Source organism: Porites lutea, chromosome 5, assembly GCF_958299795.1.
Source record: "Porites lutea chromosome 5, jaPorLute2.1, whole genome shotgun sequence".
Lineage (NCBI taxonomy): Eukaryota > Metazoa > Cnidaria > Anthozoa > Scleractinia > Poritidae > Porites > Porites lutea.
Window position 1 is genome coordinate 23,919,065 of NC_133205.1, and position 23,885 is coordinate 23,942,949.

The following is a 23,885-nucleotide window of genomic DNA, read 5'->3' on the forward strand; positions in this document are numbered from 1 at the left end:
AGAACCAACTTCTGAACTCTGCGTATATATCGCCAGACAGGATAGCGCCTCAACATTACAAGCAACAACAACCCAGCTGACAGGACAAACAAAATAACTACGAAGGGATTCTAGTTGGCTGACCATCATTTAACATAATTATGAAGAATATACAACGTCTGGAAATAGGGTGAGAACAGAATCCGCACAGAGCAAGAAAAAGCGAAGCGAGCCGAGCAGTAGCCCTTTCCCCTCCCCAGTCAACCGCTCGGCTTGCTTCGCTCACTGTTGTTTTTTATTAATTATCATTATTATTTTTAGCTGTTTCAATCCTTTTTTTGCCTTTTTCCCCCACCGCAGAGCCTTGTCCCATGCTAACCGCAAGTACTACCTCACAAAAATTTGCCACTTATCACCATGGCCGCCGACATTTTCCGACAAGGCATAGTCATCACAACAGATGCCGGCACCCAATGTAAAGCGAAAGAAGCGTGTGTTTGCCCATACCATCGGCTTTCTATAGAGGCGATCACTTGTCAAGCCTTGTGACTTGTGGCCCCATTTATTTTTTTTAGGGTACCCCCATTGGTGACAATTGACAGCCAGAGATGAGTTGTCATCTGGAAGGCGCCAAAAAGAACCACAAGCTTGAGGTAAATCGTTGGAAGTTGTAAAAAACTTCACCACGTCATTTCCCATGGAATCGTTGCTAGTCATGATGTGAAACACACGGCCAATCGTCTTCTTAAAACAGTAAAACCGTACCTGACTGAAGCCCATGTCCTGTTTAAGTTGATTAAAGCCGTTTCGTAGTAAGTAATGCTCGTTGATAGTGTATTTGGGAAGGATTTGTCTGTAGGAGTCCAATTGAACTAGAAGAGAAGGGTTTCCCTCTATGTACTGAGTAAGAAGAAGCCATCCACCTAAGTAAAAAAATATGAAGGAAATTGATGGAATGATAGAAAATATGGAATTATGAAAAATATGGTTTCCGCAACACCGAGAAGGAACCCTTGTTATCATAGTATTTTAGACAGGATTATAGGGGAATCTTTGTATACATTTTTTTGGCCCATTAACGTTTGCTGATCATTAACTCATAAAGCTAATGAAACAAAACCTCTGAATATAGAAAGAGCATAAACTTTAAGTTATGTCAAAAAATTATAGCTCGATATGGCTTTCGGAGAAAAACTCGAAACTTTACATCTGAACACGCGATACAGTCATGCGTCCCTGGTCAGCGGATGCTCTTTCTTAACAGCTGTCAATTCACCATAACATGGATGTCCAATTGATGTCCAATATATCGTGTTAAGTACACTGTATTATGCCTTGGGACTACTAGCAGGAAAGTCTGACATTTCACATTCTTTATGTCACTCGACGCTGCCCCGTTTCGTGAAAAACGAGTTCCCTGTTCTTTAAATGCTAATCAACTGGTTTGAAAGGAAGGGAGTGATTTTAACTTACCTCCATCAGTAACCATGTCACAATACACTCTAAAGGGGTCCCCTGAGGCTGTTGGGTCAATCCAGTACTCACCATCCCCCTGAGCGTCACCACTTTCCAAGATGTCTTTACGGGAAGTTCCTGGCACCAAAGCCTTAGAACCTTTCTTTGCTGCGACAAAACAATGATCAAATTATATTTCGGCTGAACAACATGAGATAGTTCGCTGTTGCATTCAGTGACAATAGACAGTTAACGTCGCTTTGGATCTTGAGCGCCGCTTACCATTTGAAGAAAAAAAAAACGCTCCTAAAGAAAGTGTTTCCAGTGATACTGCTTGATTACACGTAAAGAAGAATGAGTTGTACCATTTGAGATGTTATTCACAAAATTAAAATGACATCTCGAAAACAGGGCAAAACTTGCACTGAACTGCTGAGCCCGGGGGAGGGGGGGGGGGGGTACTGCCATATATGGGCTATATAGGTATGTGCCGCTGTGAAGGGTATGGTTTTCAAGCAGTTTACTCTAGGATAGGGTATATAAATCAGAACATATATTTGGGTCTAGAATAGGGTATCATTTTTCAGGAAACTGATCAGTTGGTTGAAGATTTTATCTAGACTAGGAAAACAGCTACTTTAGGATAGGGGGGATTTGGGGAGTTTACTCAGTATAGGGTAGCAAAATTTAGCTGAACTAGCTCTGGTATAGATTAAGGGTTCCAGGGTCCCAGCGGCACATCCCCACCCAGAAATTCCTAAAGTATCTCCCCCGGGCTGCTGGGGCGCCGAATCGGTGTATCTGAATTTTTTATCCAATTTATATCCGGTGAAATACCGGTTGAGGCCTGCAGCCAGTCGTAGAGGCTATGAGAGGTTTATTTAGTATCCCAGTTATATTCGGTATAGTTGGACTACGATTCACACTAGAATCTTGACTTGCGTGAAGTGTCCTTTAACAGATTGCAAAATAATTAGACTGAATTATTCACTGACAAAAAAGGTTCTTTGAAATTTATTTCCTAGATCATAATTGGACGAGGTACGTGCTGGCCACCTTAAGGTGAAGAGGATGTACTATGCAGATTTTCGTCAAATTTGGCACTGAATTGTCAGCCATATAAAGGACATAAAAAACCTGCAATAAAAAGGTGTGGTCACCGTGCTTGTTTTTCGCCCTGTGTGCCCGTAGTTCTAAGTGTTTTTTCCTAGCTGCGCTCCAAATGCGGAAACTTGAACGACCGACAAAAATTCTCATTATATATTGAAAATTAAGAATTTTATTAAAACCTAGAGCCCGTTTGTTTATCTGTGGCTCTAAATGCGGAGTTTCGCGTCTTTCATATCTAACTTGAAAAAAACAACTTCTACTGCCCAGATCTTTTTCTCCTTAATATATATTTTTTGTGTAGCCATGACGAGTAAAAACTACAAATAAAAATGGGGCTCACCGTCCTCGTTTCATCGCAAAACGGCAACAAGGGACAATTTCGGCTTCAAATGATCGTTTTGCGCAATGAGACAGGGGCAAGTTTCAAGACAAACTTAGAGTCTTTAAAATCGCTATTAAAAGCATTGGGACTGCAAACGGGGCCTTAGTTACCTCTTTTTTGGCCACAAGTGAAAATCACCACCACCTTTAAAGTCAGTTATGCGCACTAAGTAAAGCGCTGTTCAAATCAAGGGAATTACCTCAAAGAAAGTTTTAACCACTGCCGCAGATCGTAGCAAAGTTTTCGGGGTTTTTTTATCACTTTCCCGGTTAAAACTAGCTCTAGTGGCACTTCATTATACAAGACACATCATACCTCGGAAAGAATTTTCCATGTACGTAGCAGCTGAATTTTCCACAAAATCTGCTGGTCTTGATCTCTTTGTTTCGTTCTTCATTTTACATTCTTTACTGTTCCAGAGAAACGTTATGCTTTGGCATATTTCATCAATACTACACTTAAAAAAGCAGCGACCAAAATTGTCATCGTGGAAGGATTTATAGTCATGACCAATTAACGCAAAACCAAATTCTTCTCTGTTATCACGACAAGCACTATTACGGGGCTCATCGGTAGAAACAGCTGCTGCGGGGTGGACCAAGAATAACAGCAAGGCAAAAAAGACACCATCCATCCTGGTTAAAAAAAAAAGGTTACTTGAAGCTTAAGAGTTCCCTTTTAAAAATTGTTTAAACCATGCTGCTTGGATTAAAGATAGGTAAAACTAAGCACTGAAGAGCAGTAAAATCGACCAGGAACAGTGACTAACAGTTTTCCTGTTTCTCAATCACATGCAAGAAAGCCAAGTGCAAATTCCTCTTTTTTTCAGTGAAAAATGCTCAAAAACAGGCCATGTGAATCGTATTGCCAAAGGCGGAGGTTTTACTGCAATGGTCACATCATAGGATTTCCTCTACAGCCTCAAAAAGCTGGGAACTACAAACTAAATAAGTAGTACGATGTGAAAGTACTACTGAAGAGGTTTCATTTGAATGGTCTCACCATAACATAGTCATCCACATACTCAGAAGTAAATAATAAATAGTACTACTTTAAATTAGTTAAACGTGAAAGTACCGACAACGAGGTCTTTTATTTCAATGTTCACACCATAGGATTTTCTCTGCAGACTTAAAAGTTTACTGAAAGTTAAAAAAACCCTGCAAGACCTCCACACCTACTCCGGGGGTGATATGGTTATGCATGATCCCCCCAGGGCATAACCCAGGGAATTTGGATTTCTTTCTTTCTTGGTGGTCTTCCAATCTTTTCAAACGGTATATAAAAACGCCCAACAGAAAGAAATATACTCACTCAATTTTGTTATTCTTTGTCTTATAGTCCTGTCTCCAAACAATTTCATAGACAAAAACAGGTTTTGTCAATACAGTGCATTTTTTTTAAAAAAGTGCTCATCCATTAATCGAAATATAGTTGTTATTAAATCGTTTGTCTTCATTTTTGGTGTAAATGTCCAAAGAGAGCACATTGCTATTACTTACCTATAATCAATTGTCTTCTTAATTCTCCTTCTGCATCAGCTTCTCTTCAAAAGCTAAACGTCGTCTAAATCGGTGCCAAACCAAGAATGAAACTTCACTTTATCAGTTATGTTGTCTTGATTTGATCCATACTTGGCCTGGGGTTTGCATGTAAAATTGCGTTTTCCTGGCAACAGCAGCAAATTGATACAAAGCCTGTTCAGTTTAATAATTTTCTACGATAACATTCGACACTTCGGTTCCACTTAAAGTGACGTGGATCGGGCACCGAGGGCACACACAGCACACGGAGCACGGAATGTTCTCAATAAATTATGCACTCATTTGCCTTATAAGGAAAGAAACAGTTCTCTGCGAACATTAACAATCTTTAACAACAATCTTTATTTTTATTTGTACTCACCCTTGCTCAACAATAAATTACAACAATGAAAATATTAAAAGTAAAAATTAGAGTACCAGCTGCCTGGTATAACCACGGGGGCTAGAGAAGCCAGGCAGCCAGTTGACATCAGCATTCAAGAAAATTAAATTACAGGTCAGCAAGTAAACTGAAGCACCAATACACACATAGACAGAAAAAGAAAAAAAAGAGAGAAGAGGAAAAACCCTATTTCCACGCTATGAAATCGAAGGAAGTCTTAAATAGTTAAATTTATAAATGAATTCAAAACATTAATATAAGAAGAACTTGAAAAGGTGACAGAATTTAACAAAAGACTAATTTACAGGTAATTTGGGAAACAACACAACTGCTAATAAGAATACAGGTAACTAATAATCTTTGACAAGATCGCTTTTTACTGATTCCTTGAAGTTTGAAATAGAACAGGTTTTCAAATTTTCACTAATTGAGATCCATACTTTAATTTGGGGGCCCTTACACTGTAAATCTTATGTTGAATATTCCATACAATGTTCTTACTTTAGGTAAAGTATAGAATATATTCGAGGCACTTCTTGTATTATAGTTATGTCTTTTATTGACTTGTGTGAAGAAAGAATCAAACGCAGCTGGTAGACGTGTATTGTGAAATTTATACATAAAGACTGCGATATTAAGAAAGACACGGTCATGCAGTTTAACAATATTTAAGCGTTTGAAAATTCGACTCAAATGCTCATTAAATTTAGAGGAAGTCATCACTCGCGTTGCTCTCTTTTGTAGTTGAAGTATAGGTGTTAATCCAAGAAATTAAACCATAGGTTAAGAAGGGATATATTAAGGCATAATATAGTTCAACCAGAATATCTGAATTCACATAACAACGAAGTTTAGAAAGAATCCCGATATTTCGCTTAATCTTTTTAGCAATATAGCTTACTTGACTTTTCCAAGATAAATTAGAATCTATCATAATACCTAGATATTTTATTGAGTACTGTTGGTTGAGTACTCTGTGTGCATGTTACGTTATCTCTTAATTACGGTCACATTTCAAAATGACATCTGATAGCTCTCAGTTGATTAACCCTTACTTTCAAAACGAGGCTAAGTGCTTAACTTTTCTTGTGAAAATGAGTTTTATTTCGCAGTGTCTTTCTCCTTGATTACCCACTATTCTCTTTATATTCTCGATGCAAAAGATAGATCTGTCTCTTTCTCTCTGAATAACAATCCTCGAAGGCCTTATTACTAGATCACAAAAAATTAACTCCTCAGAATTTCAATATGAACGGTTTTTTTTGGTAGTAACTTTACTTCATGATGCTACTTCATCGTTGGAGATCTGAAACCCTCATCATATCCTAGAATGTGTTTCCCTCTTTTCACATGACATCGTTACCATTCCCATTCTAGAAACGAGAAGGACGCTGGGTCGAGTTAACTTTCGCTGAGACTTGTGGGAGTGTTACTAGCGACAGGGAAAAAAATTGGCCAATAGCTGAGCAGCACGTCCTTAGTAACGATCCCGGGAACAATTGGGGGCGCATTTCGGCTGCAGTTCCCTTCTCGTTTCTAAAGTGGCGTATTCCAGGCTAAGAGTGTGGTTGTTTGGGAGAATCCAAGATTACATTCTTGATTACAGATTCGTTGGATTCATTACGACGAAAGAAACTAAAATACGAAAATGGATTCTTCAGTGTGACAGCAATAGTCAGTTTACGCAGCAGGACGGCAGCAAGAAGAGGACGGCAAAACGCTCGTGTGTGACAAACGTGACAGGGTTATTACTTGCGAGTTTTGTCGTGATCTAAGGTTCAGTTTAAGATGCCCACCTACCCCTCCCCCAAACCAACGTTAACCCTTACTTCGTACTAAGAGCAAAATGTTGGGTTTGGTGAGGGGCAGGTGGGTGGGCAATTTCCTAGAGTACTGTGCTCATCGTTGTTAATGGCTTGTGATTATCATGTTGGGTTATTGCCAAATTGTTTCATGCACCACGTTCCCCTCCATTAACTTCTGTTCCACTTCTGAATACCAACAGTACTCTCCTCTTAATAATAGTGGATATGCAAAAAAAAAAAAAAATTACAAAATTGCCACCGTTAAAAGTTTATTTGCAAGAAATAAAATTATTAGTTAGTGATATTCCACTGTTTGTGGTTTGGTTTGCTCCAATAACTGTTCTTACTCCGACGGATATCCAAATAAAAGATAGAATAACATCATTTCCGATAAAAATTGCCTTCTTTCTCTTTTCCTCTCCTTTCTTCTGTTTTTAATCCTTTCAGTTCAGCCCTAATTGATACTTATGAACGTTTTGATGCCCTTATTCCGGCCTTACCTCATAACTTGATACTGAATCTGTAATGTATATCCCTAGTGCCCAGTGCTTCCCCGCCTTATGGTTATCCCGTTATACTAACAACCCCTCGGTATTACGATTACGTTTCTTTTGCCCGAACGTGAAAACACCGTTTCGTCATTACGAATTATCACCTAAAATTCTTGGTCTATTGGTGTTATATTATTAGTATTATTATTAGTATTCAAGATTTTTCCTGATCCGGGTCTACATAAGCTAAGATCAGGCACTCCTCACTTGTTTCCAGCTGTAGTTAAGTGACTCCAAGGTACACCAGCCACGCCGTGGGAGCTAACAAATGCCCGGGGGTGTGAGAACACTTGAAATTGTTAGGAGCCATAACAGTTTAGCCAAATTTCCGCATCCCCGCGTTTATTACATGCAAGTACAGTGGAACCCCGCCTTACAACCACCCCGTTTATAAGACCACCTCGTTATTACGGCCATGTTCTTTCAAACCAAACGTAAAAACCATTGAGTCATTTTATTATTTTGAAGACCCCGTTAATGCGACCACCTCGTTATTACGACCAGGATTTTTTGGCCCAATGGTGGTCGCAATAACGGGGTTCCACTGTACCGTTGATAGCTCCAGGTAATCGATCACTGTAACTTTGGGCTCCTGATGTAAGGTGATTCTTACAGACTAATCCGTGACCCACTCCTTAACTTACAGAACCAACTTCTGAACTCTGCGTATATATCGTCAGACAGGATAGCGCCTCAACATTACAAGCAACAACAATCCAGTAACGAGACACACAGAATAACTAAGAAGGGATTCTAGTTGGTTGACCATCATTTAACATTTTATGAAGAATATACAACGTCTGGAAATAGGGTGAGAACAGAACCCGCACAGAGCAAGAAAAAGCGAAGCGAGCCGAGCAGTAGCCCTTTCCCCTCCCCAGTCCACCGCTCGGCTTGCTTCGCTCACTGTTGTTTTTTATTAATTATTATTATTACTTTTAGCTGTTTCAATCCTTTTTTTGCCTTTTTCCCCCACCGCAGAGCCTTGTCCCGTGCTAACCGCAAGTACTACCTCACAAAAATCTGCCACTTATCACCATGGCTGCCGACATTTTCCGACAAGCCATAGTCGTCACAAGCGATTCCGCCACCCAATGTAAAGCGAAAGAAGCGTGTGTTTGCCCATACCATTGGCTTTCTATAGAGGCGATCACTTGTCAAGCCTTGTGACTTGTGGCCCCATTTATTTTTTTTAGGGTACCCCCATTGGTGACAATTGACAGCCAGAGATGAGTTGTCATCTGGAAGGCGCCAAAAAGAACCACAAGCTTGAGGTAAATCGTTGGAAGTTGTAAAAAACGTCACCACGTCATTTCCCATGGAATCGTTGCTAGTCATGATGTGAAACACACGGCCAATCGTCTTCTTAAAACAGTAAAACCGTATCTGACTGAAGCCCATGTCCTGTTTAAGTTGATTAAAGCCGCTTCGTAGTAAGTAATGCTCGTTGATAGTGTACTTGGGAAGGATTTGTCTGTAGGAGTCCAATTGAACTAGAAGAGAGGGGTTTCCCTCTATGTACTGAGTAAGAAGAAGCCATCCACCTAAGTAAAAAAATATGAAGGAAATTGATGGAATGATAGAAAATATGGAATTATGAAAAGTATGGTTTCCGCAAGACCGAGAAGGAACCCTTGTTATCATAGTATTTTAGACAGGCTTATAGGGGAATCTTTGTATACATTTTTTTGGCCCATTAACGTATGCTGATCATTAACTCATAAAGCTAATGAAATAAAACCTCTGAATATAGAAAGAGCATAAACTTTAAGTTATGTCAAAAAATTATAGCTCGATGTGGCTTTCGGAGAAAAACTCGAAACTTTACATCTGAACACGCGATACAGTCATGCGTCTCTGGTCAGCGGATGCTCTTTCTTAACAGCTGTCAATTGACCATAACATGGATGTCCAATTGATGTCCAATATATCGTGTTAAGTACACTGTATTATGCCTTGGGACTACTAGCTGGAAAGTCTGACATTTCACATTCTTTATGTCACTCGACGCTGCCCCGTTTCGTGTAAAACGAGTTCCCTGTTCTTTAAATGCTAATCAACTGGTTTGAAAGGAAGGGAGTGATTTTAACTTACCTCCATCAGTAACCATGTCACAATACACTCTAAAGGGGTCCCCTGAGGCTGTTGGGTCAATCCAGTACTCACCATCCCCCTGAGCGTCACCACTTTCCGAGATGTCTTTACAGGAAGTTCCTGGCACCAAAGCCTTAGAACCTTTCTTTGCTGCGACAAAACAATGATCAAATTATATTTCGGCTGAACAACATGAGATAGTTCGCTGTTGCATTCAGTGACAATAGACAGTTAACGTCGCTTTGGATCTTGAGCGCCGCGTACCATTTGAAGAAAAAAAACGCTCCTAAAGAAAGTGTTTCCAGTGATACTGCTTGATTACACGTAAAGAAGAATGAGTTGTACCATTTGAGATGTTATTCACAAAATTAAAATGACATCTCGAAAACAGGGCAAAACTTGCACTCAACTGCTGAGCCCGGGGGAGGGGGGGGGGGGGTACTGCCATATATGGGCTATATAGGTATGTGCCGCTGTGAAGGGTATGGTTTTCAAGCAGTTTACTCTAGGATAGGGTATATAAATCAGAACATATATTTGGGTCTAGAATAGGGTATCATTTTTCAGGAAACTGATCAGTTGGTTGAAGATTTTATCTAGACTAGGGAAACAGCTACTTTAGGATTGGGGGGGATTTGGGGAGTTTACTCAGTATAGGGTAGCAAAATTTAGCTGAACTAGCCCTGGTATAGATTAAGGGTTCCAGGGTCCCAGCGGCACATTCCCACCCAGAAATTCCTAAAGTATCTCCCCCGGGCTGCTGGGGCGCCGAGTCGGTGTATCTGAATTTTTTTTCCAATTTATATCCGGTGAAATACCGGTTGAGCACTGCAGCCAGTCGTAAAGGCTATGAGAGGTTTATTTAGTATCCCAGTTATATTCGGTATAGTTGGACTACGATTCACACTTGAATCTTGACTTGCGTGAAGTGTCCTTTAACAGATTGCAAAGTAATTAGACTGAATTATTCACCGACAAAAAAGGTTCTTTGAAATTTATTTCTCATATCATAATTGGACGAGGTACGCGCCGGCCACCTTAAGGTGAGAAGAGGATGTACTATGCAGATTTTCGTCAAATTTGGCACTGAATTGTCAGCCATATAAAGGCATTCAAAACCTGCAATAAAAAGATGTGGTCACCGTGCTTGTTTTTCGCCCTGTGTGCGCGTAGTTCTGAGTGTTTTTTCCTAGTTGCGCTCCAAATGCGGAAACTTGAACGACCGACAAAAATTCTCATTATATATTGAAAATTAAGAATTTATTAAAACCTAGAGCCCGTTTGTTTATCTGTGGCTCTAAATGCCGAGTTTTGCGTCATTCATATCTAACTTGAAAAACACAACTTCTACTGCCCAGATCTTTTTCTCCTTAATATATATTTTTTGTATAGCCATGACGAGTAAAAACTACAAATAAAAATGGGGCTCACCGTCCTCGTTTCATCGCAAAACGACAACAAAGGGACAATTTCGGCTTCAAATGATCGTTTTGCGCATATCCGCAATGAGACAGGGGCAAGTTTCAAGACAAACTTAGAGTCTTCAAAATCGCTATTAAAAGCATTGGGACTGCAAACGGGGCATTAGTTACCTCTTTTTTGGCCACAAGTGAAAATCACCGCCACCTTTGAACTCAGTTATGCGCACTAAGTAAAGCGCAGTTTAAAACAAGGGAATTACGTTAAAGTTTTAACCACTGCCGTAGTTCATAGCAAAGTTTTCCGGGTTTTTTTTTTATCACTTTCTCAGTTAAAACTAGCTCTAGTAGTTCTTCATTATACAAGACACATCATACCTCGGAAAGAATTTTCCATGTACGTAGCAGCTGAATTTTCCACAAAATCTGCTGGTCTTGATCTCTTTGTTTCGTTCTTCATTTTACATTCTTTACTGTTCCAGAGAAACGTTGCGCTTTGGCATATTTCATCAATACTACACTTAAAAAAGCAGCGACCAAAATTGTCAGCGTGGAAGGATTTATAGTCATGACCAATTAACGCAAAACCAAATTCTTCTCTGTTATCACGACAAGCACCATTACGAGGCTCATTGGTAGAAACAGCTGCTGCGGGGTGGACCAAGAATAACAGCACGGCAAAAAAGACACCATCCATCCTGGTTAAAAAAAAACGTTACTTGAAGAATTCCCTTTTAAAAATTGTTGAAACCATGCTGCTTGAATTAAAGATAGGCAAAACTAATGTATCGGTCAAATCGAAGCTTCAATATGCCCCCCCCCCCGGGCATACCCCGGGCATTTGACACCTTTGCCGTCCCGGGGAGGAGGGAATTTGATTATCAGAGTCTTCCAGGGGGTGGGGAATTTGATCCCAATGCTTTAGGGGTGGGGAATTTGAACTGCACCTTCGATTCCATGTAAAATCTTAAACAAGCTTTGTGCCGTATTTGAAGTATTTAAATTTTAAAATTTTTAATATTGGATTCAGGCTTTGAATGTATGAATGTATTTTATTGTTGTGTTTACAATGAAAGACAATACCTATATCAGCGATTCAATACAACAACATTAAATAAAATAAGATAAAAAGCTCAGGTCAACTACTTTGACCTACTGCAAGTATGTTAATTAACAAGGTGAACGATGATGCATGTCAGTGAGATGGTCATGATGTAGTAATCTCAATAGGTGGGATCTTTTTTATAGAACGCTTTGTATGTTGCATGACGAAAAAAGCTGAGCATTCAGTGACCTTGTAGCAGCGATTTCCACCGCTTTGCTCGAGACTTTTGTTCGTAGTAAATACGCTAACAGTGTTTCTCAGTTTTTGTTATATTTATAAATATTTTGTTCGACCACTGAAGGTGTTTCAGCCTTCCTTCTGTCATTTTTGTGCCTGTGAAATGTCCCCGGGGTGGGGGCATTTGATCACCTGAATGGACCCTAGTGTGGGGCATTTGAACGGCATTTTGGCCCGGGTAGGGGGGAATTTGAACAATAATTTTCAAAAAAGTCAAATGCCCGGGGGGTTGCCCGGGGGGGGGGGGGCATGTTGAAGCTTCGATTTGACCGATACATAAGCACTGAAGAGCAGTAAAATTGACCAGGAACAGTAGCTAACAGTGTTCCTGTTTCTCAATCACATGCAAGAAAGCCAAGTGTTACCGTCCATGCTAATGATCGTATCTTAACCTTTCACGAAAATGTTCAAATTCCTCTTTTTTTCAGTGAAAAATGCTCAAAAACAGGCCATGTGAAAGTATTGCCAAAGGCAGAAGTTTTACTTCAATGGTCACACCATAGGATTTCCTCTAAAGCCTCAAAAAGCTGGGAACTACAAACTAAATAAATAGCACCATGTGAAAGCACTACTGAAGAGGTTTCATTTGAATAGTCACACCATAACTTAGTCATCCACATACTCAGAAGTAAATAATAAACAGTACTACTTTAAATTAGTTAAACGTGAAAGTAACGACAGCGAGGTTTTTTATTTCAATGTTCACACCATAGGATTTTCTCTGCAGACTTAAAAGTTTACTGAAAGTTAAAAACACCCTACAAGACTTCTACACCTAGTCCGGGAGTGATATGGTTATGCATGATACCCCCAGGGCATACCCCTGGGAATTTTTATTTATTTCTTTCTTGGTGGAATATCCCTCCCCACCCCCGGGGGCTCCTGATCGACCTCACATACGTTGTTTTGAGTACAACTTAAAGAGGGCAAAATTAATTTCCCTACAATAGTAAAACGAGACGTTTTGGACTAGAACTTTTATAAACATTGCCATTAGCAAAACTGAGACGTTTTTGAGTATAACTTTTCAGTAAACGTTTTCAAGAATTTATTGAAAGAAGGACAATACATGTATAATAAATATAGTGTAAACATGAATTCTGAAAATGAAAAGAAAACCAAAGAAAACAACTTAAGCGCTTTCTAGAAAGAAAGGCCACCGGACAGAAAAGAATAGGAAAGTTTCTTAAGAAGCCTGTTTTTGATTTGCCCCGCCCCCTACCCCCGGGACAGAACGCTGTAAACAATTCCCCTTCCACGGGCCAGAAGAGCTAGCCATATCCCTGGGGTTGCCCTGGGGAATTGTAGCAGGTCATATTGAATCATACATTATCATGATTGCGCAAACTCTACCGCAAAGACAAAGCTTTTGACAGGGTGAGATATGCTGAAATTGTACGGCTTAATGTATGTCTTGGACAAGTTCAATAACATAAACATATAATAACAAAAAATAACAACAATAACCAAAAAACAATAACAAAATTATTCTTTGCGAAATAACCTGTCAGAATTGATACAACTTATAATTTGCACTTGTTGGGCACTATTCCAGATACCTGTAAGAGTCGTAGGACAGAGCCAGGTAGAAAATTAGTAGATTAAAAAAGAGAAATAACTGCTTAGAAACGGATGAACATCCGCCGGAAAATAAGCATGATGTAGGAAGAGATGGTGGACAAGAGGATCCTTTATGATTTAATACACCATCTTAGTGGAGTCAGCAGGAAAAGAAATTCTTGCAGCTTCTTCGCTGAGATGGTGTAAATTTTGTCCTGGACTGAATAAAATTTGTAGATAGTCTTCCAATCTTTTGAAACGGAATATAAAAGCACCCAGCAGAGACAAATATGCTCACTCAAGTTTGTTATTCTTTTTCTCATAATCCTATCTCCAAATAATTTCATCGCGAAAAACAAGTCATGTCTGTGCGGTGTATTTTTTTTAAAGTACTCATCCATTAATCTAAAACTATCGTTTTAAATCGTTTATCTTCATTTTTGGTTAAGTGTCTAGAAAGAGCTCATTGCTATTACTTACCTATAATCAATTGTCTTCTTAATTCTCCTTCTGCATCAGCATCTCTTCAAAAGCTAAACGTCGTCTAAATCGGTACCAAACCAAGAATGAAACTTCACTACTTTATCAGTCAGTTGTGTTGTCTTGACTTAATCCATACTTGGCCTGGGGTTTGCATGTAAAATTGCGTTTTCCTGGCAACAGTAGCCAATTGATACAAAGCCAGTTCAGTTTAATAGTTTTCTGCGATAACATTCGACACTTCGGTTCCACTAAAAGAAATGTTGGTCGGGCACCAAGGGCACACACAGCACACGGAGCACGAAATGTTCTCAATAAATTATGCAATCATATGCACTATCAGGAAAGAAACAGTTCTCTGCGAACAGGGTCCCTGTGTGCATGGTACGTTTTGTCTTACGGTCACATTTCAAAAGGACATCTGACAGCTCTCAGTTGATTAAGCCATTTTCGAGTTCCAGAAACTCTCACTTTCAAAACGAGGTTAAACGCAAAACTTTTCTTGCGAAAATGAGTTTTATTTGCATGAGAATAGACCTTATTCACGATACCCGCCATCTCACGTGGTTTCTTACGCGTACCTAATCCGGGTGCTTCAGGACTTTTTCCTAACCTTTGCCTTGCCCAGTCCCTAAGCCTCATTATTTGGCGCGGTGTATGCGTTTCGTATCACGTGGTCCGAGCTAGTTTTTGAGGCGTCTCCCAGCCTTTCGTCTCGGAGGCATTATGACCAAGAAGGCCTAGGAAGAAGACCGTACAAGAACTTGGAAAATTTCTGCCTAATGATTAATAATCTCCGCATAACACTGCATAATAATAATTCATTCCAAAGGGACCGTACATATTTCAAGGGGGGGGGGGGGGGGGGGGGGGGGAGGGCATGCGAAAAAATATTGGGTGTAAAGGAGGGTCGCCCAGAAATTCCTTCAAGTTTTGCAGTGATGGCATCTGTCAGTAACGCAGAGTCTACCAAAAACCTGCCAGAATGCCAAAACCATGCGTTTCTAACGTTCAGAAAGTTCAGATTTCCCACGGAAGCATTCCCCCGGACTCCAGGTATCGGTTTCTTAGTGTTACCCATTCTTTTGTACGGCGTACGTAGTATAAGTGTGTTGTTAATTCCAGGTAGCGTTTGCCTACCGCTTTGTGAATTGGTTAGCAAGGAATGATGTTCTGAGTAGCGGACCAGTGTAGTGACTGTCGTGTAGTATCAATGTGTTATATTTGTTCAATCTCCGTGCAGGCGGAGGCAGGGCAGAGCGTTTTAAAGCAATTGAGCTAATCAAATCTGACATTAGGGGTGACCGTTCCGACACTTATCATACATTTGCGCGCCATCATATGTACAAACCAAATAAAAAAAACATGGGCGTCTCTACATTGTATACCATCCAGTGTAGTAAATCTGGTAAATATCTTGTATAAAACAACTAAGTTTGCTATTTTTGAAGCTCCAAACGTTTTTCTCGCCGTTCTTGTTGTTAAAAACACTCCTTTGCAACTTCAGCTATGCAGACAATGTCGTCTGCTCTCTTCTTATGGCCATTCAGTCAAAACGCCAGTTTTGGGATACAAGGGGGCCACCTAAAAAATTTCGAATGAAGAGGGGGGTCATCAAATACAACAGGAGCTACCTGTCAAATTCCACCAGCCCTCCTTCCCCATAAATAATGAATGGTCCCTAACTATGAATAAACTAACCTCTGCCTAATCTTTCCTTATCTCCGCCCAATAGTAACCTATCGCTGCCTAATCTACCTTTTCGCTGTCTAATCATTTTAATCATAACTTAATTGTTGTTGCTTAATCTTTCCTAATCTCTGCCTAATCATTCCTAATCTTTAGCTCATCGTTAATAATCTCTGCCTGATCATTCCTTAACTTTGCAAATTCGCATTCCTAATTTCTGGCTGATCATTCCTTGTCTCTGCCTGGTGTTATTCCCACGTCATGTATTATGGCGCTGTACGTGTTGCATTCACCTGTCATTTTTACACTTTATATAACTCAATAGACACCTGGCAAAATGATATATTGTACTGAATCTATTAGTGTAACTTCTTTATTTGTCTGCTCTTTTAAATAACAGGAGAAAGGTCGGGTGTGATTGACTGCCAAAGAATGGTTAAACACACCACAAATTGTCTTGATGATATTTTTTGACAAAAATGTGCTCTCCTTAAATAAATTTCCTCGTGGATACCTCGCCAATCAAAATATCCCGCAAAAGGTCAAAATGTCTGGACCCAAGGACACCGAAAGGGGAGTTTGCACAATTTTAGCTTGTCTGGACTAGTTGAATAGACTAGTCAGTATTTACAGTAATAAAGAGTATGTCATACAGAGTGTTTTTACATAACGTCACGGCGGCCATATTGGTGTCCCAAAACAATGAAACGGCGGCCATGTTGGTGTCCCAAACCAATCCTGTGGGAGTTGAATTCCTTTCATATGTAAACGCTTTAGATGCTGGCCACGTGAGTGAAAACACTCTATATCAAACAGGGCATGCAGTGTTTCATCCGTGAAATTTCCCCGTGGATACCTCACAAATCAAAATATCTCACACATCGTCAGATGTCTGGATCCGCGGTCACTGAAAGGGGAGTTTGCACAATTTTAGCTTGCCTGGACTAGTTGAATAGACTAGTCAATGTGAAGAATATGTAATATATCGAACAGGGGATGCAGTGTTTTCATCCGATATCCAGATCTTCAGAAGTGGGTGATTCTTGATGCTGCGGAGGGAAATCTTTTTTGGTTCGCTTTTGAGTGGTGTGGTGTGCCTCTTGTTCAGTGTCTTGTATAACGTCGTTTGGTGATCGCAACTGTATACAAAGCCAAGAAACCACCGAAAAACGAGGCGAAGTCCATATTTTTTGTAGGAGGGGAGAAGGTGGCTACTTGGCTGAAAAACGGTGTCAAGTGTTTAACACTTCTTTTTAAGTGATGAAGTTGGCTAAATGTTAAGGATTCCTTTGTTTTCTACTCGAAATATAACTGAGTTTGAGAAGCTTGAGAACGAAATGTGAGAGCGACATCAAAAGCTGGGAGAGGTTCGAATTTGAGAAGTCCAGTATCTTACAACTTATCGATTCTTAGAAATTTCACAATTTTATCGGCATAATGATTCATACTAAAGTACATTCTGTCCATCCAACCAATGTTGACATTAGCTAAACTCTTGTCGTCCCCACCCCAGTTAGCAGCCTTTTCCACCTCCTTGATCATCAAGTCTCGTCTGTCAGGCCTTGTCTTTGGGACAGATGGTGATACATTCATGGCACACATGATTTCTTCATGAAAATATAACAGCGATGGTAAATAGGTCTGTTTGCTCACAGCGGAGGAGGGAGTGTCCAATGGACCATCTAAAAATGAGGAAAAACAGACAAAACAATGGGACGGTGTTTCTTGGTGTTGAGGAAACTGTTCTTGGTTCTCGTTTGTTTTATGGTGTGGATATTATCTAGTGGTTTCGGCAAGTGTTCGTTATTTGTGTTACCAGCCAATGTATGAAAAGATCAAAACGTGGACTATTCGTTTTCCCGCCAAAGAAAACCTTACTATGGAGAAGGCATTGTTCAATTGGCCAATCGTGTTGCAGTATGACGTCAAAGCGAAGTATCGATTGATTTCTAGAAAGTTATTGGGCGTGAAGTTTTTTCACCCGAACGTTCGCTTAACCAACCAAAAGCCACGCGCGTTTCTATCCGTTCGATAAAACAATCAAATCGCTCTCTTTCCGTTCGTTTGTTGTTTTTGTTTTGTACGCGCATTTTCATTTCTAGGTCATACGAAAATCGCTTTAAATCTTTTGCAGTACGTCGTCTGGAGATCGCACCCGTCCACAACACCAAGAAACTATCTAAAATAATAATAGACGACAACAATATCATTTTTTTAAAAAGTGTAATTCATTTATGCATGGATGTTAACAATGCCATACCTTTAACAGCAGTTCGACTTTTCCAGTCTCTTCTTTCCCATGGTGGTTTAGGAATAATGCGACCAGTGCGATCCGATACCCTCACCTTGTCGCCTTTCTCTGTGTATCGGTAAGACACCTCAGTGGGTTTTCTGCAGAGACATTTGGTAAGTACAAACATTGTTTAAATAAATAATGTTCTTTCCCGGGAAAGTAGGCAGGTAGCTTACAATAACACTGCTATGCACTCACACAGTAAACATTTCACTAGCATTCACTGATGCACTGCAACTCACACTACTACTAATGACCAAGGTTACACATTTATTGAGGTTTGCTATAAAAGGCTGTAGCTGAGCTGCCTTTAGATTTCATGTTAAGACAGAAAGTCTTTTTCAAGAGCCCCACCCTTTGTGGAAAGGTATAGAGGGTACAGTGGATTTACTCCCTCAACATTCTCAATTTAACTGCCATCCGGTTGGCTCAATTGGATAAGTACTGGTCTACAGAGCAGGAGGCTGCTGGTTCAAATCCTGGTTGGACCAGCACTCAGGGTCTTAAAAGGGTGAGGTTGACGAGAAAGTTCTGCATTTGTAAAGACATCTGCAAACAGTTAGACTCTCTAGTCTTCTCAGATATAGCCTGCGAGGCAGGTGTTCGAAAGGGAAGGGGAAGGGAATTAGGGCACGAGATCACACGTGTCCAAATTCCCCCTCCCCCTTCCACTTTTAACGCCTGCCAAGCAGGCTATCTCGGATAAGGATGATAAACTGTAGGCCCTGTCTCACAACCCTTGCACACATAAATTTTGTGGGATGTTAAAGAATCCAGGCACTGTTCGTTAAGAGTTGGGGACTTTGTCCCTGGTGTGGTGGACTAGCTCTCATGGGGGAAGGGACTGTTATGGGCCTGCAGTAATTGGCGCCACATGCTGTTGTGGTGACCCTGCCAATAGTTGGTGAAACCTAAGTAAACAATTATTGCCATGACTGTTCCTGGCATGAGCCCTTCTACGTTCTCTGCCCTTTTTAACGAGTAGTATGTGAAATCTTAATGAGTGACGAATGAAGTGAAGGTAACAGAATCAAGGACAACTTAAGACAACTTATTTATAAATAATTATTATTCAACACCTACCCATCAGAGGGATCTAACAGGGACAATTCTGTAACTTGGATTGGAGCTTCACTTGGAACCAGGCCTCCTTTAAAATCACCATATGGTTTTAAATAGCGAAAATGCTGAGGAAAGACAATAGTAGATTGTTAAGTCTAGCAACACAGAAAATAATCAGGGAGACTCAATAACACAATTATTTCAGCTAGACTAGACTACACTTAAATAAAAATCAATAAAAGAAATTTTAGAGGCAGCACATCCATGTTGTGGTTTTTCATCTACCTCATTCCTGGTCGAAAGGGAATTTACAAATTTTGGTTTATGAGGAGAGGGGAAAACTGGAGTACCAGGAAAAAACCTCTCGGAGCAAAGGAGAGAACCAACCACAAACTCAACCCACATAATTATGGCATCAATGTACATTGGTGGAAGGTCACTGCTATCACCACTCAGTAACTCTGTAACCAGCTGTACTAAAATACAGAAGTAGAGTCACTTGAAATATTTTGGCATAAAATAAGCCAAATTGGACCTATTTGCAAACCCTTCCAGTAATTCTGAAGGGTTTGACAAAAAAATGGAAAATCCGAACAAGAGGGGGGTTAACAATATTTTATCGTGGAATTCCAAGGGCATGGGGGGATAATGTATTTTGGAAGTTCCGAAGGCAACAGGGGGTTAAAATATGGAAGCTGTCTGTGGTATGGTATGGATATTTTCTGGAATCGCCCACTGGGGCTTATACGGTTAAAAAAGAACATAAGGACAAAGCCTTTAAGTTTTAGCTGACTGTAAAGCCTTTGTAAATGCACCAAATATCACTTGTCTCAAAATGTGTTTACTACGTGATCGAAACAATCACATGAAAACACCTCTTGGATGATTCCAAACAATAAGGCAGTTGCCTTTGTTTGGATAGAACTGAAGTCTTAAAATAGCTTCCTGGTAGTTCCAAATAAACCTCTGTATTACCTGTGGATCATCTAAAGAAACTAGTCGACAGCAATACCGCTGTTAGCAGCAAAAGTATTGTGCAGGTTCAAAGCCATGGTTTAGAAAACTTTGAATTTTCAGGACCAAATATTCACACACAATAGTTTCACATTCAGCCCTTCAATAATGATGACCCCCACAATATAATTATTACGGAAACCAACCTCAAGACCTCACACATCCCATTTGGATACAAGTTTACTTACAGTGTTAAGTCCTTCAACAAAAACCCAGTTCTTGTTTCGAACAACCTCCGTTACTGTTCCAGTCTTTCCTTTATCTTTTCCAGAGAGAAGCATCACCTTAAACAAAGACAAAATAAAGCAACTTTTACTGTGAAACTCACAAAACCGAGAACACCAGAAATATTTATGGAATGTTATTGTGTTGCCCGAAATAAGCCAATAAGGCACGAGATAACTAAAGTGTAAACAGCAATGGTAATTAGTTTTTGGTTTTGAGGTTTGCTCACGTGTCCTGAACTTTATTGTGATTGGCCAGTACACAATCAACATTCCCCAAATTTTTCAGGTGTTCACGGTTTTCTGAGTTTGACAATAACATTATAAGGGCAATTTTAATGGTATATCTATTTTAAGCTAAACCAGGTGCCTTGAGTAAATAAATAAATAAATAAATAAATTCATGGATTAATCGCATACTAGATTAATCACGTACATGGAGAGGAAGTATTTGGAAAATAAATGAATAATTGGATAAACCTGTTAACACTTCAAAGGTAAGCCACCAGGACCTGCAAATACAGCTGTCTCTCCTCATTCCTCATCACTAAGCACACCCAAAACCATATAAACTCTTTAAAATATTTTTCACTTTTTCTGTTAAATTGAAAAATTCATCATGCATCTACTACTTGGATGGAACTACAATTCAAAAATCACCATGTTTGCCCATTTTCAGGAATATAACAGAAACCGTGAAAAAGTTAAGAGCTTATCTGGTTTTGGGGGATGCAGTCACAAAATTACAGACGGTTGTATGGATCTTTAACCATGTTTCAAGAGTCATAACTTGATCCCTGTTCAACCTTAGAGCACCAAACATGGTCAAATAACCAATTTCAACATGACCTTTTATACGGTGGTGTCAGTATATCAATTAGCTTAAATTTGAAAATTGTCCCAGTTCCCTACGCAACTTCGAAATGGCCAACTGATTGCTAAACAACCTAGATGCTATGGTATTAAAAAATATCAAGCTTTAAAATGCTCTCCTCTAATGAACTACAAGTCACATTTACAAAGCAATTGGGTTATAGAAAGACATTCAAAGGACACTGCATAATAACGTATTTAAATCATCCTTCTACCAAATACATGATAAATACCCAAAATCAGTGTCAGATCTGGATATATTTAAAGAACACATGCTGTTTACAGTTAAACATTGTATTGTGAGATTGCGTAAACCTCAACGGTATGGGGATATTAAAAGCAGATACCTAAGATAACAGCCGCTATAAAAATTTATCATATTTACTTTCAAGTGATTTTGAGCAGGCATATCCTATATTCAGGGCGCTACCTAATGTTTGAATGACCAGGGCCAGGAGAAACAAATTTACATCTGGAACCCCATGATTACCAGTTTAATTAAGTAAACAATGATTCACCTCATCAGTATGGAATTTTTGGGGCCGAATCGCAGACGTCTCTCCCGCAAAATGCCTCTAGCAGGGAGGAGTGAGAAGAGACAGTTGTATTCACTGGCTACTTCCTCAAGAGGGTGAATTGAGGAAAGTCTTTGAGTGGACCATTTTACAGTTGTGAGCCTAGTATCCTAGCCTTTGAGTGAACGTGAAGCTGAGGTTGATCTTGTTTTGATACAAACCTCCTTCCTTTTCTTATGGAAATTATGCTTAAAAAATACTAGTTTACATAAGAACGACATGATTCACAAAATAAAGCAGAAAGGGTTGTATCAAAAAAGGTCCACTCCAGCCTCGTTACCACCTGTAACTGTAACTATCTTACGTTTGTAAAAGAAACTGGGTCAAAATTCGTCCCCCCAAAACAGTCGCACAGTGACAACACCTCAGTGTCAAGCACAACCAAAGGCCAAGGAAAAAAAATTCTCCTAGTCCGCCACCATCATAACATTACGTCTGGAGTATTTAGCAGATTTTCAAACGAGCAGATTCAGTTTGAAAAGGCAGAAAATATCAATATAACGTCAAATGCCTGCCTCATACATTTAAAAACATAGAAAACATAGAAATACATTTTTCACATGGCACCCTCTTTCTTACCGTGTCTCCTCGCACTATTTTCCACTCTTTTAGCGGAACAATAGGTTGACGTTTGTTCCCACGCCGTTGACGAGGAAACCGTCGCGGTAAAATATTGTTTAATCCGAACGGTTTCCACGGAATAGAAGGCATATTTTTCTCGTTTTTCCACAACGTTATCCAATATGGCGCCGAGCGGGACGTAGTCTGGAACCGGGGACTGGAACTAGACGTGACGAAGACGTCACGACGTGTGTGACAACTCGCGTGACAGGAATGACTTCTCTCCCTATCTTTTCCCCTCCTCTCATCCCCCCCCGCCCCCTCACATAAAAACAGCTTAAACACAGGTTACGATTTGGCCAAAAGCATTTCACAGCAATAGCAATCTCTCAGTCATGATATCTATAAGCCACCGTACGCACGTGGTAGTGCTAAGAGTTAGTTATCATTTCGTTTCGCCTTTCCGCCGTGTCACAGTGATATGGACATCCCCGCGTAGTTGGCAGCCCTAGAGATACGGGCATCCCCTCTAACCCTAACCCAAACCCAAATCGCTAAGAAAAGTTATTAATTGAGTAGGCTTCTGCGAGTGTTTTAAATTTGGTCGAAAGAACAATTTTACGCAAATCGACCTCCTCAAGAAGAGCTACCTTAGCGGTCGTAAATATTTCGCTAAACTAATAATTTTACCAGACCGCGTTTTTCCATTACCCTGAGGGTGTGGAAGTGCCGCTGGGGACCTCGATCCGGCTTAGCCTAGGCCAGGCCCATGTTCTCCATTTCATAGACTATTTTCAATAAAATAGACAGAAAATAAAGAACCCTCCCTCACCAAAGTCAAGGATGGGCTAATGGCGCATTACTGCGCATTTAGGCCTTCATGTAGATTCATTCTTTACGGGGCAGTTTGCTTTTCCAATCTATTCTCAGTATTCTGTCCAAGATTGTAGGTACAAAAGTCTCCACCCTATACCAGGTCAACTATTAACCATAAACTGCAAGGCCTGTATTGATAGGACTTTCTCTAATCTTCCTCTCAACGGGAGGAGGGGGGGAAGGGGGGAGGGGGTACTTGACCAATATGTGGGTCTCTGTTTAGGGCTACAAAATTCTTAAATACAGACCCTGTTTGGGATAACGGTAGTTTCGAAAACGAAGCACTCGAAAACGAAGACCGAAGCACGAAGCACCCAAAACTCGAAAACGAAGCACCCTATCTCCAAAACGAAGCACCCAGAACTCGAAAACGAAGACCACTAAATCTCGAAAACGAAGCACCCTAGATCGAAAACGAAGCACCCAAAAACTCGAAACCGGTCTGTCCTTTATAAACACGAGACCAATGCTAATACAGCAGGAATCAAGCACGATAACGAATTCTCCTGTTCCCCACCATAGAGCCTGGTCCTAGGCTGTTATCCTAGAACAAAATCTGCCTCGATCTGATCTGATCTGATCACGCAGTGTCATAGATATCCAATATGTTAGACTG

The 23,885-nt window shown here is 40.1% G+C and overlaps 2 protein-coding genes across 2 annotated transcripts; both read right to left on the reverse strand.

Moving 5' to 3' along the window:
• Positions 1-366: 366 nt before the first annotated feature.
• Positions 367-11,417, reverse strand: LOC140938120 (uncharacterized). Its single transcript, XM_073387647.1, has 6 exons — positions 11,099-11,417; positions 9,303-9,452; positions 8,221-8,752; positions 3,242-3,561; positions 1,453-1,602; positions 367-902 (listed from the first exon to the last, which is right to left on the reverse strand). The coding sequence occupies exons 1-6, from the start codon at positions 11,415-11,417 to the stop codon at positions 367-369; spliced, it is 2,007 nt and encodes a 668-aa protein (XP_073243748.1).
• Positions 11,418-16,059: 4,642 nt separating this feature from the next.
• Positions 16,060-22,589, reverse strand: LOC140937093 (large ribosomal subunit protein uL24m-like). The gene is made up of 5 exons (XM_073386626.1): positions 22,412-22,589; positions 20,349-20,444; positions 19,168-19,271; positions 18,052-18,182; positions 16,060-17,473 (listed from the first exon to the last, which is right to left on the reverse strand). Exons 1-5 carry the CDS (start codon positions 22,541-22,543, stop codon positions 17,184-17,186), a joined length of 753 nt encoding a protein of 250 aa, XP_073242727.1. The 5' UTR covers positions 22,544-22,589; the 3' UTR covers positions 16,060-17,183.
• Between the last annotated feature and the right edge of the window lie 1,296 nt (positions 22,590-23,885).

Bases quoted from the DNA above. Each gene is read 5' to 3' on its own strand.
- LOC140938120 (XM_073387647.1), bottom strand. From the start codon at position 11,417: ATGGATGGTGTCTTTTTTGCCGTGCTGTTATTCTTGGTCCACCCCGCA. The intron at 9,453-11,098 runs GTATGATGTGTC...GTTTTGTCGCAG, and splicing joins CATGGAAAATTCTTTCCGAG to CAAAGAAAGGTTCTAAGGCT. The intron at 903-1,452 runs GTAAGTTAAAAT...TTTTTTACTTAG, and splicing joins TGACATGGTTACTGATGGAG to GTGGATGGCTTCTTCTTACT.
- LOC140937093 (XM_073386626.1), bottom strand. From the start codon at position 22,543: ATGCCTTCTATTCCGTGGAAACCGTTCGGATTAAACAATATTTTACCG. The intron at 19,272-20,348 runs GTAAGTAAACTT...GTCTTTCCTCAG, and splicing joins TTGTTGAAGGACTTAACACT to CATTTTCGCTATTTAAAACC. The intron at 17,474-18,051 runs GTATGGCATTGT...CCTCATTTTTAG, and splicing joins AAGTCGAACTGCTGTTAAAG to ATGGTCCATTGGACACTCCC.